The 13384-nt window shown below is 47.6% G+C and overlaps 1 protein-coding gene across 2 annotated transcripts in view; it reads left to right on the top strand.

Moving 5' to 3' along the window:
- Positions 1 to 10227, top strand: part of cfi (complement factor I) — a 92309-nt gene extending 82082 nt beyond the window's left edge. For both annotated transcript variants that reach the window (XM_038792049.1, XM_038792050.1), the window contains 3 exons: positions 2373 to 2656; positions 6334 to 6432; positions 9763 to 10227. In XM_038792049.1, coding sequence (XP_038647977.1) covers positions 2373 to 2656; positions 6334 to 6432; positions 9763 to 9980 — 601 coding nt within the window. In that variant the 3' untranslated portion in view covers positions 9981 to 10227. The remainder of the gene's footprint in view (positions 1 to 2372; positions 2657 to 6333; positions 6433 to 9762) is intronic.
- The last annotated feature ends 3157 nt before the right edge of the window (positions 10228 to 13384 follow it).

The following is a 13384-nucleotide window of genomic DNA, read 5'->3' on the forward strand; positions in this document are numbered from 1 at the left end:
ACAACCCCTGGGGAAACGGGCAAGTAGAGAGGGAGAACGGGACAATATGGAGGACCGTTCAACTGGCCCTACGGTCCAGGAACCTCCCAGCCTCTCGCTGGCAGGAGGCCCTCCCTGATGCACTACACTCCATCCGGTCACTTCTGTGCCCCGCTATGAATAACACACCCCCATGAACGTCTTTTTGCCTTCCCCAGGAAGTGCCAGGGTGTCACTCCCGACTTGTCTCACAGCTCCAGGACCGGTTCTGCTCCGTAGGCATGTCCGACTCCACAAGGCAGACCCATTGATGGACAGGGTACACTTGCTCCACGCCAACCCACAGTATGCCTATGTGGTGTACCCCGACGGCCGCCAAGATACTGTCTCCCTCTGGGACCTGGCATCAGCAGGTTCCACCCATACACACTTCCCCGGCCAGGCGCCATCCTCTCCTTCCAACATTAACCCTACCAGGACCGTCCCTCCTTCCCCTGCCCACGCCAGAGGATGAAGAGGATTTTGGCGCACTCCCGGAGTCACCCAACATCAGGCCGGCACCGACATCGCCAGCATCGACATCGCCGCCACCGGTACGTCGCTCCCAGCGGAACGTCAAGGCACCAGACCGGTTGAACCTCTAACTGGCACCGGACTTCCAAAAGACATTTTTTATCCCTCTCTTTTCTAATAAAACACTGTACATAATTTTCACTACTGTATATAGTTCTACACCACCCCCGCCAGACTCATTTTTAACAGGGGGTGAATGTGGTAAACCACTGTTACACCTGTATTAGGTGATGTAAGGTAGAACCTGTATTACAGGTTCGACGGTAGCCCCTACCTGCTGGCTCCGCCCAGGAAGAGGAGTATAAATATGCATGTCCTCCATTCAGCTGCCATTTCGCCAGCTGCTGTGGGAGGCCACACATCTTACTGCAATAAAGCCACAGTTGTACCCAGTCTGAGTCTTTGTACAATTGATCATGCATCAGTTCTATAGTTATTCCCCAAGTGAGAACAGTTTCTCTCTACCTACACTGCCCAGACCAGTCATGGCCTTGAATGCCTCTATCAAATCTCCTCGCAGCCCTCTTTTCTCCAATAAAAACAGTCCCACCTTTTCTATTCTATCTCTCAATCCTGGAACCATTTTCACAAATCTTTTCTGCACTCTCTCTAATGCCTTCACATCCATCCTGTCTGTGATGCCCAGAACTGGATGCAATACAATAGCTGAGGCCAAACTAGTGACTTATAGAAGTTCTAGATAACCTCTTTGATGTTGTACTCTATGCAGGTATTTATATATTCTGGAGAAGGCCGGCTGCTGGCCAGTTAGGAGAGATGGTGACACAGCGATATTGTCACTGGATTAGTAATCCAACGACCCATGGTAATGGGGATTCAGACTCGAATTCCACCACAGCGGATGGTGAAATTTGAATTCAATAAAAATCTGGAATTAAAAATCGAATGATGACCACAAAACCATCGTTGATTGTTGTAAAAATCCATCTGGCTCACTGAGAAAATCTGCCCTCTTTACTTCATCTTTATTAGTGTCACAAGTAGGCTTACATTAACACTGCAGTGAAGTTACTGTGAAAAGCCACTAGTCGGCACACTCCGGTGCCTGTTTGGGTACACAGAGGCAGAATTTTGAATGTCCAATTCACCTAACAAGAACGTCTTTCCAAATTTGTGGAAGGAAACCGGAGCGCCCGGAGGAAACCCACGCAGACACGGGGAGAACGTGCAGACTCCGCACAGACAGTGACCCAAGCCGGGAATCGAACCCGGGTCCCTGGAGCTGTGAAGTAGCAATAGCAGAAGTACCCGGTCTGACCTACATCTGACTCCAGATCCACGGCAATTTAGTTGACTTTGAAATGGCCTCGCAAACCACTCAGTTCAGAGGCAATCGGGGATGGGCGGTAAATGCTGACCCAGCCAGCGATGCCCATGTTCCATCAACGAATAAGGAAAACCATGCTGTGTGATGGAAAAATGGGGTTATGCGGGTGAAATGTGTTCGCTTTGCGCCACTTCTAGCAAGGCTATGCAGGCCAATATCAGTTGTCCAAGGGAAGACACTGCCACAGGTTACACCCTCTGCGACCTCTGCACCATTCCTCCTCAATATTATTGAAGAATGTCACATGGCCTGCAAGTAGAAATGGAGGCTGTGTCCGCCCCAGAAAATAGATGCAAGTCTCACTACCTGAACAGATGTCTCCCCATATACTTTACACCGAGGTTTGTCAATTAAAAATAAGCTCTGTCCCACAGATCATTTACTTTCTCATAACTACCACCGTAATATTTGATCAAATTTGCAGGACATTGCAGAAATGATTTACTATTGATTTATTTTGTCCTTATTTCAGACCTTACCACTTGTCTGACTATGTGGTGAGAATTGCAAAGCACAACAAAAGGGATGTTGCAGATAATGAAGAAATTTTACCAGTCGCAAAAATCATTATCCATTCCGAATACAATCCAAAAACATACGAGAATGACATTGCCTTAATAAAAGTGGTTCACGTTTTTAAAGACAGGCAATGTATTCCACTGAGTAAAGATGTCCAGCCTGTCTGCATCCCCTGGTCGGAGTATCTATTCAGACCCTTCAAGAAATGTGTGATATCTGGTTGGGGTCAAGCACCAGGTAAATATACTATTACAGAGTAATGTATGGAGACTATTGACATTTTCTTTGAGGATTTTACTTTTGAAGTAAACGTTGTAACTGTATCATTGTTTTAAACTAAGATCGAAAGGATATTTCTATAGAATTCATGGAATTCCTACAGTGCAGAAGGAGGCCATTTAATCATCAAGTCTGCACCGACCTTTCAAAAGAACACACTACCTCGGCCCACTCCCCCACCCTATCCGAATAACCCCGCACAATGATTATGGCCAATCCACCTAATTTACATATCTTTGGACACTAATAGACAATTTAGCATGGCTAATCCACCTGACGAAAAAAGTAACTCACTCATATTTTTGAAGTTCTAGTTGCAAAATCTGTTTTCGATTAATGTTTCTCTTTTGTCTTGCATGTTTCCAGGGTTTATTTTTTGCTCCCTTTTCAAGCCCTTGCAGCAATTATCTTCTAAATGACCTCAAGGTTTGCAACAATCAGCCTTTATATCCTGAGAAACACGGATTAAGGCAAACATAACTCCAGTGAGCCTCGGTGGACTTCAGGTGCCGCTCAAACCACAAACAAACAAGAGAAATTGAGACTTGTGAGGACTTAATGCCAACCTAGAAAAATGTACCTCACAATTTAAATTCCAAAAGTTACAAAAAAAAATGTCAGAGTTGGATTTATAATTTTGGCTAATCATAGATTCCAGGGGCAGCACGGGTGGCACAGTGGTCAGCACTGCTGCCTCACGGCACCTTGATCCCAGGTTCGATCCTGGCTCTGGGTCACTGTCTGTGAGGAGTTTGCACATTCTCCCTGTGTTTGCATGGGTTTCACCCCCACAACCCAAAGATGCAGGGTAGATGGATTGGCCTTTCTAAATTGCCCCTTAATTGGAAAAATTTAATTGGATACTCTAAATTTATAAAAACAAAAAGATATATATATATTCCTTAATTGTGCCGCTCCCTTGAGTGTCCTTTTATTGTTTGCTACCCTTTGCCTTTTTTAATGCTTTCCATCACACATATTTTAGCATACATAAACACACAGGATCAAACTCACACACATAAATACACAAACACATACCAGTAAGCACACACATGCACTGTAACATCTGCAAGGACTCACGCCCATCCTAACAAACTTATCTCTCTGTCAAAGACACACATATTCTAAAATTATTAAACACACATGCAGAAATAACCCTCGATAAGCCTGTTTCACACAGACAGTTATAAACAGACAGGATAATTCCTGATCTTTGGAGACAGTGACCACAATTCGGTGTCTTTCACTATTGCAATGGAGAGGGATAGGGCCATACGGCAGGGCAAGGTTTATAATTGGGGGAGGGGTAATTATGATGCGATTAGGTAAGAATTAGGGAGCATAAGATGGGAACAGAAACTGTCAGGGAAAGGCACAAATGAAAAGTGGAGCTTGTTCAAGGAACAAAGACTGCGTGTCCTTGATAGGTATGTCCCTGTCAGGCAGGGAGGAAATGGCCGTGTGAGGAAACCATGGTTCACAAAAGAGGTTGAATGTCTTGTCAAGAGGAAAAAGCAAGAGTATGTAAGGATGAGAAAACAAGGTTCAGTTGGGTCGCTTGAGGGTTACAAGGTAGCAAGGAATGAGCTAAAAAAAAGGGCTTAGGAGAGCTCGGAGGGGGCACAAGAAGTCCTTGACGGGTCGGATCAAGGAAAACCCCAGAGTAGGGAGGGTACTTACCCCCTTACCTCCCTTCGGAGTCCAAGGTGCTCGGTCTCCACTGCCAAGGGGCGGGTGGAAGGGGGTGGATTGTGGAGGGCGCTTAAGGGGGGGATTGAGTGGGTGGGGCTAAGGAGAGGAATAGGGAGCACTGTGGGGGTGGGCTCTTGCCAGCGATTGTGGGGGAACTGTAACAATATTATGATGTCAGGGTGCCCTTTAAAAAAAGCGCCCCGCTCCCTGAGGAGCATAACCTGTCAGTGGGTTCGTCCAACGTGACGCCTAAACCTGCAAAAAAAACATTTTCTATGCGCCATTGAATGGCATGCCAGCTTCGCTCCAAGCGCCAATGGGAATCAGTTCCGATTCTCTGCTGGCGGGAGCACTTAGTCTGCAAAATCCTCAACATAGGAAGACTTCTCAAAGTGTTTCACAGGAATGATCAACAAACACCATCTGACACCAAGCCACATAAAGAAATATGAGGATAAGTAACCCAATGCTTGGTCAGACGTGAGGTTTTAGCAAACCTCTGAAAGGAAAGTGAAGTAGCGAGGGTTGGTTTAAGGAGGGAATTCCAGAGTTTGGAGCTGAGGCAGTGAAGCCGCAGCTGCCAATGGTGAAGAGAAGAACGTTGGGCTGGGGTGCAGCAGAATTGGAAGAGGGCAGAGATCTTGGAGGATTATACCACAGGAGGAGGTTACAGAGACAGGTAGGAGCATGGCCATGGAAGGATTTAAAAACAAGGATAATAATATTGAAATTGAAGCATTGATAAAATGGGAGCCAATGTAGGTTAGCGGACATGAGGTTATGGGCGAACAATACTCGGTCCATGTTAGGATACAGCCAACAGAGGTTCGAAAGAGCTCAAGTCTATGGATGGCCTCACCCCGCCAAGCATCCGGGTTCGATCCCGACCCAGGTCACTGTCTGTGGTGAGTTTGCACATTCTTCCATAGGTCTCACCCCCACAACACAATGGTGTGCAGGGTAGGTGGATTGGCCATGCTAAATTGTCCCATAATTGGGGAAAATAAATTGTGTACTCTAATTTTTTTTTCGAAGTTTATGGGTGGCCAGGAGAGTATTGGAATAGACAAATCTGGTGGTAACAAAGCCATAAACAAGGGTTTCAATAGCAGTGGAACTGAGGCAGGGTGGAGATGGACAATGTTCTGGACCAGCAAAGCAGGCAATCTTGGGTTGGAGATTGAAGAAGATATGGAGACAGGAATCCCCCCCCCCCCCCCCCCCCCCCCCCTCACCATGGAGACGGAGAATCGCAGAGGCCCCGGAGAATACCGGGTCAGATCCGCTAATGATATGCCAACGACGTTTACCGCATACGTGTCGAGTGCAACACATTGATGATGCTGAAAAAGGTACCGGAGAATTGCAATTTGACATGAAACTGGCGCCCGTCATGAATTTGGCGTCAAAACCAATTCTCCGCCCAATTGTGTTTCTTGATTCCGGCGTCAGCCAACATGGAATCCCGTCCAGAATCTCTGTTTAGGCTCAAACAGAATGCCACGGCTACAAAATGTCTAGCTTAGCCTTGGTCAGCGACTGAGGAGAGAATTCCATGGTGAAGACAACCAAGAAGTGATTTATTCCGAAGCTTCTGCCAGTATTATTGTGTATCTGGTCTTTTGATAGAGGATAGCTCCTGATAGCTTGACTAAGATTGGAGGATTTCCATTTGGACGATTGTGGGAAAGATCTACTTCTCTCTGGGGAAATGCTAATAATTTTAACTGCATCCACAAGAATCTGAATTGCACATAAAATTAACTAAATGGATTACATGTTTCTTCAAATTTGTACAGAATCCATTTTAAATGGACTAGGTAATGTTCAGATTTCTAGCAGGGAGAATAGTTAATCAACTTGCTGCACAAATGATGGTATTAAATAGCTGGTGTTACATTATTAGGTGCTGTAGTCACTTACTTGTATTATTGTATTTCTAGGTGACAAAGTCAGCATTCTTCGCTGGGCTGAACTTGACATTTTTGAAAACTGTTCAGATATTTACAAGTCTGCTTTTTATGATGGAATGGAGTGTGCAGGTAAGGTTGGTCTCGGTCGTACAAATCCAGTCCTGCTCTCAGAACCATAAAGGTTTCAACAATCTATAAGTTTCCATAAGAGATCTTGAGACAATATTGGGCCAGGTGGCAAGAGATCTGGGGTGCGATATGGGTCTGCTGTGTCTCCACCTCATTGACGTACGCCAGCCATTTTGATGAAAATGAAGAAAGGTGTTCTTTGCGACTGCGCTCTTCAGCAATGATATCAGTGAAAGGGTTGACATCCCCTTCTGGAATCCCCACTGCCTCCATCATCCTCCAGCTCAGTCATGATACACCAACACAAAGTAGGTGTGCATTATATATCAGGCCCACATCCTGGCTAAGGTAAAGCCCACACTACTCAAAGGCCTGTTTCTTTACAGCAGTAAGTCACAAAGTCATCAGCTGTCAGAAAGTCACTGGGCTGATTCTTTTTCAGGCAAGTACTGCCACCATGTCCCATTCCCCCCCCCCCCCCCCCCCCCCACCCTCCCCAGCTCCTTCTGCATCAATTCTCCCCCTCCACCGCACGGGCAACCTAGCGATGTCACCACTGGAGTGGGCTACTATAAACACTACAATAGAAATCATGCAGTCATAGGATGGCTACAGCACAGAATGAGACCATTCAGTCTGAAGTGTCCGTGCAGGTTCTCTGTAAGAGTAACACAGCCAGCTCCACTCCCCGACCTTTCCCTGAAGCCCTAACAATTATTCAACTCTCTTTTGAAAGGCAAAATTGGATCTGCCTCCACCATGCTTCCAGGTGGTGTACTCCAGATTTTAACCACTCGCTGTGTAAAATAAAGTTTTCCCTCATGTCACCTTTGGTTCTTTTATCACTCACCTTATATCAGTGACCTTGACCCTTCTACAAATGGAAACAGTTTCTCACTATCTATTCTATCCAGAGATCTCATGAGTCTGAACAAATCTCCTCTCAGCCTTCTCTCCGCTGGGGCAAACTACACCAGTTTCTCCAATCTACCCACATCATTCAAACCCTTCAACCCTGAAACCACTCTTGTACATATTTTCTGCATGCTTTCTAATATGCCGTCACATCCTTCCTAATGTGCAGTGTCCAGTATTATACACCATACTCCGGTTGAGGCCAAACTAGTGTTTGATAAAGGTTCACCTTAGCTTGTGTACTTTATGCCCCTATTTATAAAGTCCAGAATCATTATGCTTTTACAGCCATGTTCTCAACTTGTCCTGCTACCTTCAGTTATTTGTGCACATATTCTCCTGGGTCTCTCTGCTCCAACACCCCTTTTAATTGTATACTTTATTTTATTAAACTAAATGCAAATGGAGATCTGAAATAAAAATAGAAAATGCTAGAAAAACACATTGGGCGCGATTCTCCCGAGTTACGAAAACTCGGGAAGCTGGCGTCAATAACGGGCGCGTTTGACGCCAGCCTCCGCCCCCCCCCCCCCCGACTGGGAACCGATTTAGCTCCCCGGTCGGGGCTAGTATCGCGCGGCCATGAACTCTGGCATCGCGGGCTTAACGAATTTCGTTAAGCCCTCTAGCCAGAGTTAGCGACGGCTGACGCGTCAGATGACGTCATCCGCGCATGCGCGGATTGGACGACTCCAACCCGCGTATGCGCGGATGACGTCATCACGCATATGCGTGAAACCTGCGCATGCGCGGGCCGGTATGCCCCTCAGCCGCCCCGCGAATGGATCCAGTGGGGCAGCGGAGGGAGAAAGAGTGCGTGGGGTAAGTACCCGCTGCCCGCGATTGGTGCCCACCGATCACGGGCCCATGGCACCCTTGGCACGGCCGTGGTACTGCCATGCCAATTGGTGCCATGGTTCCCCAGATCGGGACTTTACGGCCGTTTTTACGAACGGTCAGACCAGGTGTGTTTTACATTCATAAAAACGGCCGTAAAGGCCTTGGAAATCGGCCCATCGGCCAGGGGTGAATAGCTGCTCGCCGTAAAAAAACGGCGAGCAGCGATTCGTGTCAGGGGGCGGTCATGGGGGGGGGGGGGGAGAATAGCGGGAGGGCGTCGGACCAGCGTGTCCGTAAAAATTTACGCTGCCCGCTATTCTCCGAATTTTCGTGAGAGCCGAGAATTGCGTCCATTAGGTCCGTGGAGAGAGAAACAGATTTAACATTTCAAGTCCATTGACTCTTCCTCAGAACTGGAGAGAAGTGGAAATGTGATGGGTTTTATGCTGTTGAAAAAGCGAGAGGGTTATGTGGAGCACAATGGAATGTCAGGGATAGATTAGAGGGCAAGAGAGGTTAAAATGTCATGAAACACAGCACAAAGGTAATGATAATGATAGTATTAAAGAGGCAAGTTTAGCCTAGAGAAGGTGTTAATAGCAGAATAAAGGTCAGCCCTGACTGAAAGCAAAATAGCAGAATGTGTTAATAGCAGAAAAAAGAGCAGCACTGCCTGGAAGCAAAAACTTGTAAAGAGGCCCTTCCCCAACTCCATTCATTCCATGATGGTGTACTTTTATTTAGATTAATGGGGTCTGTGCCATTTAAATGGTGGAAGGAAAGGGCTTGGGAGGTACATACCTGGTAAGATAAACACAGTGAAATTATTTTTTTCTGGTCGAGGAATTCAGAAAGGATCTTAGAATTAGATCCAGGGTGAGATTGTCTTGGGCCGCCCTGTTCTTAGAAATCCCTATTTAAAGTTAGCAACTGCTATATCTGGGTCCCAGTGGAGTTTCTATATGGTCCTTTGTCCTCTTGGAATTACAGTGGTTGTCTGCTGAGAATGATTTAGCTCTGCAAGTACTTAATGCTTTTAGAAATGTATATTAGATATATCAGGGAACAACATATATCCAAATTGTGTTGTGTAAATTTTCGGGGGCTGATTGGCGAATGGACCCGATAATGCCACATGATCTTCTGCCATAAGCACAATGATAAAGTAGAGGGAAACCCTAACAAATGGCAGAGGTCTGGTGTACAGGGTTTCCAGAACCATGGAATTATACAATACAGGAAGAGGCCATTTAGATGATTGAGCATGCCCTTGTTCTCTGAAAGAGCCACTTACATATTTGCATTCTCTTGCCCATATACTTTTGCCAATATTTTCCAAATTAACTTAGAATGTTTAAATTAACTTAGCAATTGTAATGTTTAATTCTGCATTGAATACTTAAAGTTATTAAACAAAGTTTAAAGATGTTCAGAATTTCAGCAACCAGATTGAAGTTACTTTTATTATTTGTTTCAAAGAAAATCAGCCACGTGAAGGCAAATTTGAAACTGTATCCGTGATTCTTCTAAATTTGGAGATTTCTCCCTAATATTCATATTTCTTTTCTTCATCAGGGAAGGTGGATGGGTCAGTCGATGCTTGCAAAGGTGATTCTGGAGGCCCATTAGTTTGTTCTGATGAAAGAGATGAAAGCTATGTGTGGGGTGTAGTTAGCTGGGGTGAAGGTTGTGGAAAATATGGATTACCCGGCGTGTACACAAAGGTGGCCTATTTCTTTGAATGGATTAGCAGCCACGTTGGTAGAGCTCTGATTAGCAAATACAACTACTGAATGTTGAAGGTCTTCTTCATTTGTGCCAACACCTAAACTGGTTGCAGAAAATCCATACTTCATAACTCACATTTGTATCGGAAAGGTTTTAAAAATGATAACACAATTACATAATCAGGTACCAATACAATTGCAACCAGTGGTCCTGTCCCATCAGACAGACTGCTAAACTACAGTGATTAGCATTAAGCAGAGGTTGCTATATAACCCTGTGTACTAATAATAAAGATTTGCTTTATGACATCAACACATTATTTTGTAAATTATTCTACAAGGAACTGCCGCCATTAAGTTTTAAATACTTAAAAATCTAGAGAAGGAGAGATGTCACCAGGTCAAGAAAAGGCTGAGGGTAGGAGTCTGTGATCCTGAGGCTAAGTGTTGACGCCGTCGGAAATGCCGCCAGGGGACCGGCACGGCACTAGAGAGGTTCATGCCGCTCCAGCTGCTGATCCCAGTGTCAACTGGGTGCCGCGGGATCCGCGCATGCACAGTGGCACCAGCGCCAATGTGCACATGCGCAGTAGCTTCCTTCAACGTGCAGGACTCGACGCAACATGGCGCCAGCTGACAGCAGGTGTGAACAGCGCTGGTGGGACCCGGGTTTTTTGACACGGCCATTCGGCCCATCCTTGGCTAAGAATTGCTGCGGGGGGGGGGGGGGGGGGGTGGAGTGGCCCATGGCCCACGGCTGCTGCTGCGGAGAATCGCGTCCCAGGTCAGGGTGGTGTGGCGCGATTCGCGCCGATCGCAGAGTTCAGTCTATGGAAGTTTGGTGGATTTTGCTTTTCTGGTGGAAACCTTTGGGGTGGGATTCTCTCAGTCCGGGGCTGGGCTGGAGAATCCCCCCCGACCGGGGCGAATCGCGCCACGCTACCCCGGCGCCGGCACGCAATTCTCCACAGAGCGGAAAATTGCCGTCATTGGTGCCGGCGTGGCTGACATGGTGCAAGTCGGGGGCCGTTCTACACGGCCTCCCCACGGTGATTCTCGACCTGGGATGGGCCAAGCGGCTGCCGTAAAAAAGCCGTGTCCCGCCGCCGCCGACCACACCTGCTCTCAGCCAGCGGCAACTCGGCGTGGAAGGGTCGGAGGGGGTGGCCTGTGGGAGGGGGAAGGGGGGGTCTGACCCCGGAGGGGCCCCCGATGTGGCCTGGCCCGCGATCAGGGCCCACCGATCGGCAGGCTGTCCTCTCTGGCTGGGCGCTTCCTTTCTTCCGCACCGGCCCCTGTAGCCATGCGCCATGTTGCGTCGGGGCCAGCGCATTGAAGGAAGCCACTGTGCATGTGCGTGTTGGCGCCGGCCCCACTGTGCATGTGCGTGTTGGCGCCGGCCCCACTGCGCATGCTTGGGTTGGCGCCGGCCCCACTGCGCATGCGCGGACCCTGCAGTGCCCAGTTGATGCTGGGATCAGCAGCTGGAGTAGCGTGGGCCGCTCCAGTGCCGAGCTGGCCCCCTGCAGGGGCCAGAATTGCTGATCCTGAGGCCGTGTTGATGCTGTCGAGAAACGCGACGGTGTTTCTGACGGCGTCAACACTTAGCCTCAGGATCAGAGAATCCCACCCTTTATGTTTGGTTTAATGTTCACCAAAGCAGTGTTAATGCCAAATAAGCACAGCGTGCCTGAATGGAAGGGGTTCGCCCCAGCACCACTGCCAGACTATCAGCATTTGCATGGCATGGGCATGGGCACCCCAGGCTGCCAGTAAAATACCTTCAGGGTGGGAGGAGGGAATGGCCATTTTGCATCTGAATTGGCCCAGGGGCGAATGAGCCACAGAACACCTGCCCTATTGTTAAAATACCAACATGGGCTGGTAGGGTATGGCAGGGTCCCCCCCCCAGCCATCCCACCTAATTTTATGATCTCTGTGTGGGAATCCTGTCCTGGGGTGGGGGGTGAGCAGAGGTTGGGGGTGGCGGTGGTGGGGGGGAGGAGGGGGGGGGGTAGAATTCTGGCACCTTAAGGCCTCTCTGACAGTTCAAAATGTATATTCTGCCACCCAACTTAATCTGTCAGTTTCCACCCTGTATCACCCTGCTTGCCTCATCCCTGGAGCTATCTACTGACTGATTCTCCGCTGACTGGTTGCTGCCCCTGCCTTCATAGCACCGGAGAAACAGCTTGCCTCTTTTCCTGTGAAGTTACAACGGAATCTCACTGTGTCTGGAGCATTGTGCCTCAATGAGCCAGCAGAAACAGGGCAATTCATACCCATTGGACGAGCCAAGTGACGGAGAGGTGCTGGCGCCAGGTTAAAGAAAGGTCCAGCAATGATGAATCTATCAGATAAGTGTCAGTTTCTCAGTATAACAGTCAATGCATTATACTATCCTTGAGTTCCAGTTGCAACGCTATCGTACTCGGGTATTGGAATTGCAACCTTCAATGGGGCACCCTCTGGCACCTCAGCAGAGCACTGACTTTAAAATTAATATAAAACATCCACAGATTCAGTGTATGCAATGTGACCAAATATCCAGGAATAGGTCCAAAAAGAGATGGCAGTCTGAGTGCGAGAGTTATTCTTTGCTGCAACTGAACACCAGCAAGCTTATTAAGGTCATGGCATGTTTTGGGACAGATGGACGTTTTGTTCCCAAAAGGACATTCCAGGTGCTTTAAAATATCTACAATCATGGCAATGGACGTTGGATACACGTTGGTACAAGAGTTGGAATACGCCAAGACAATCTAATGCAATCTCTGTCAAAATAGTGTGGACCCCCATATGGTTCCCCACATCCAACCCTGGGTCGTTTGGAATGACTGCTCACCAGCCTTGAAAATGAGTGGCTGTTCTAGCGTCAGCTTTGGTGTGAGTACAGCAGAACAGTCAGAAACTGAACTGGGACCCAGGCACTCTGAAGTGCTTCCAATGACCTGTTTGGCAGAGCATCTCCATCTGTCTCAAATATGGCCATTGACATAAATGTGGAAACAGGGCCATGGTGGTGAGTTTAAACCTCGGGGCTCCCTGCACCTTAATTGAGACCTGCTGAATGATGAACTAAGATATCTTCGGTGTGAAGCGGCACAGCAGCTCACCCAGGGATTGATGTGATGAGCAAACTCAGAAAGCAGCAAACCTGTATGGAGGAGTCCCATGCAAGACTATATTTGGAACTTTGCATGGTTGAAGCCTGAGAGTAGATGTGTTATGTTCAATGTGAAAAAATGAAATGAAAATCGCTTATTGTCACAAGTAGGCTTCAAATGAAGTTACTGTGAAAAGCCCCTAGTCGCCACATTCCGGTGCCTGTTCGGGGAAGCTGATACGGGAATTGAACCGTGCTGCTGGCTTGCCTTGGTCGCCTCTCAAAGCCAGCGATTTAGCCCTGTGCTTAATCAGCCCCAATGTAAGCCTCAAGATCTCAAATTTGAGCAATCTCTACATCAACT

The sequence above is a fragment of the Scyliorhinus canicula genome, chromosome 3 (genome assembly GCF_902713615.1).
Source record: "Scyliorhinus canicula chromosome 3, sScyCan1.1, whole genome shotgun sequence".
NCBI lineage: Eukaryota > Metazoa > Chordata > Chondrichthyes > Carcharhiniformes > Scyliorhinidae > Scyliorhinus > Scyliorhinus canicula.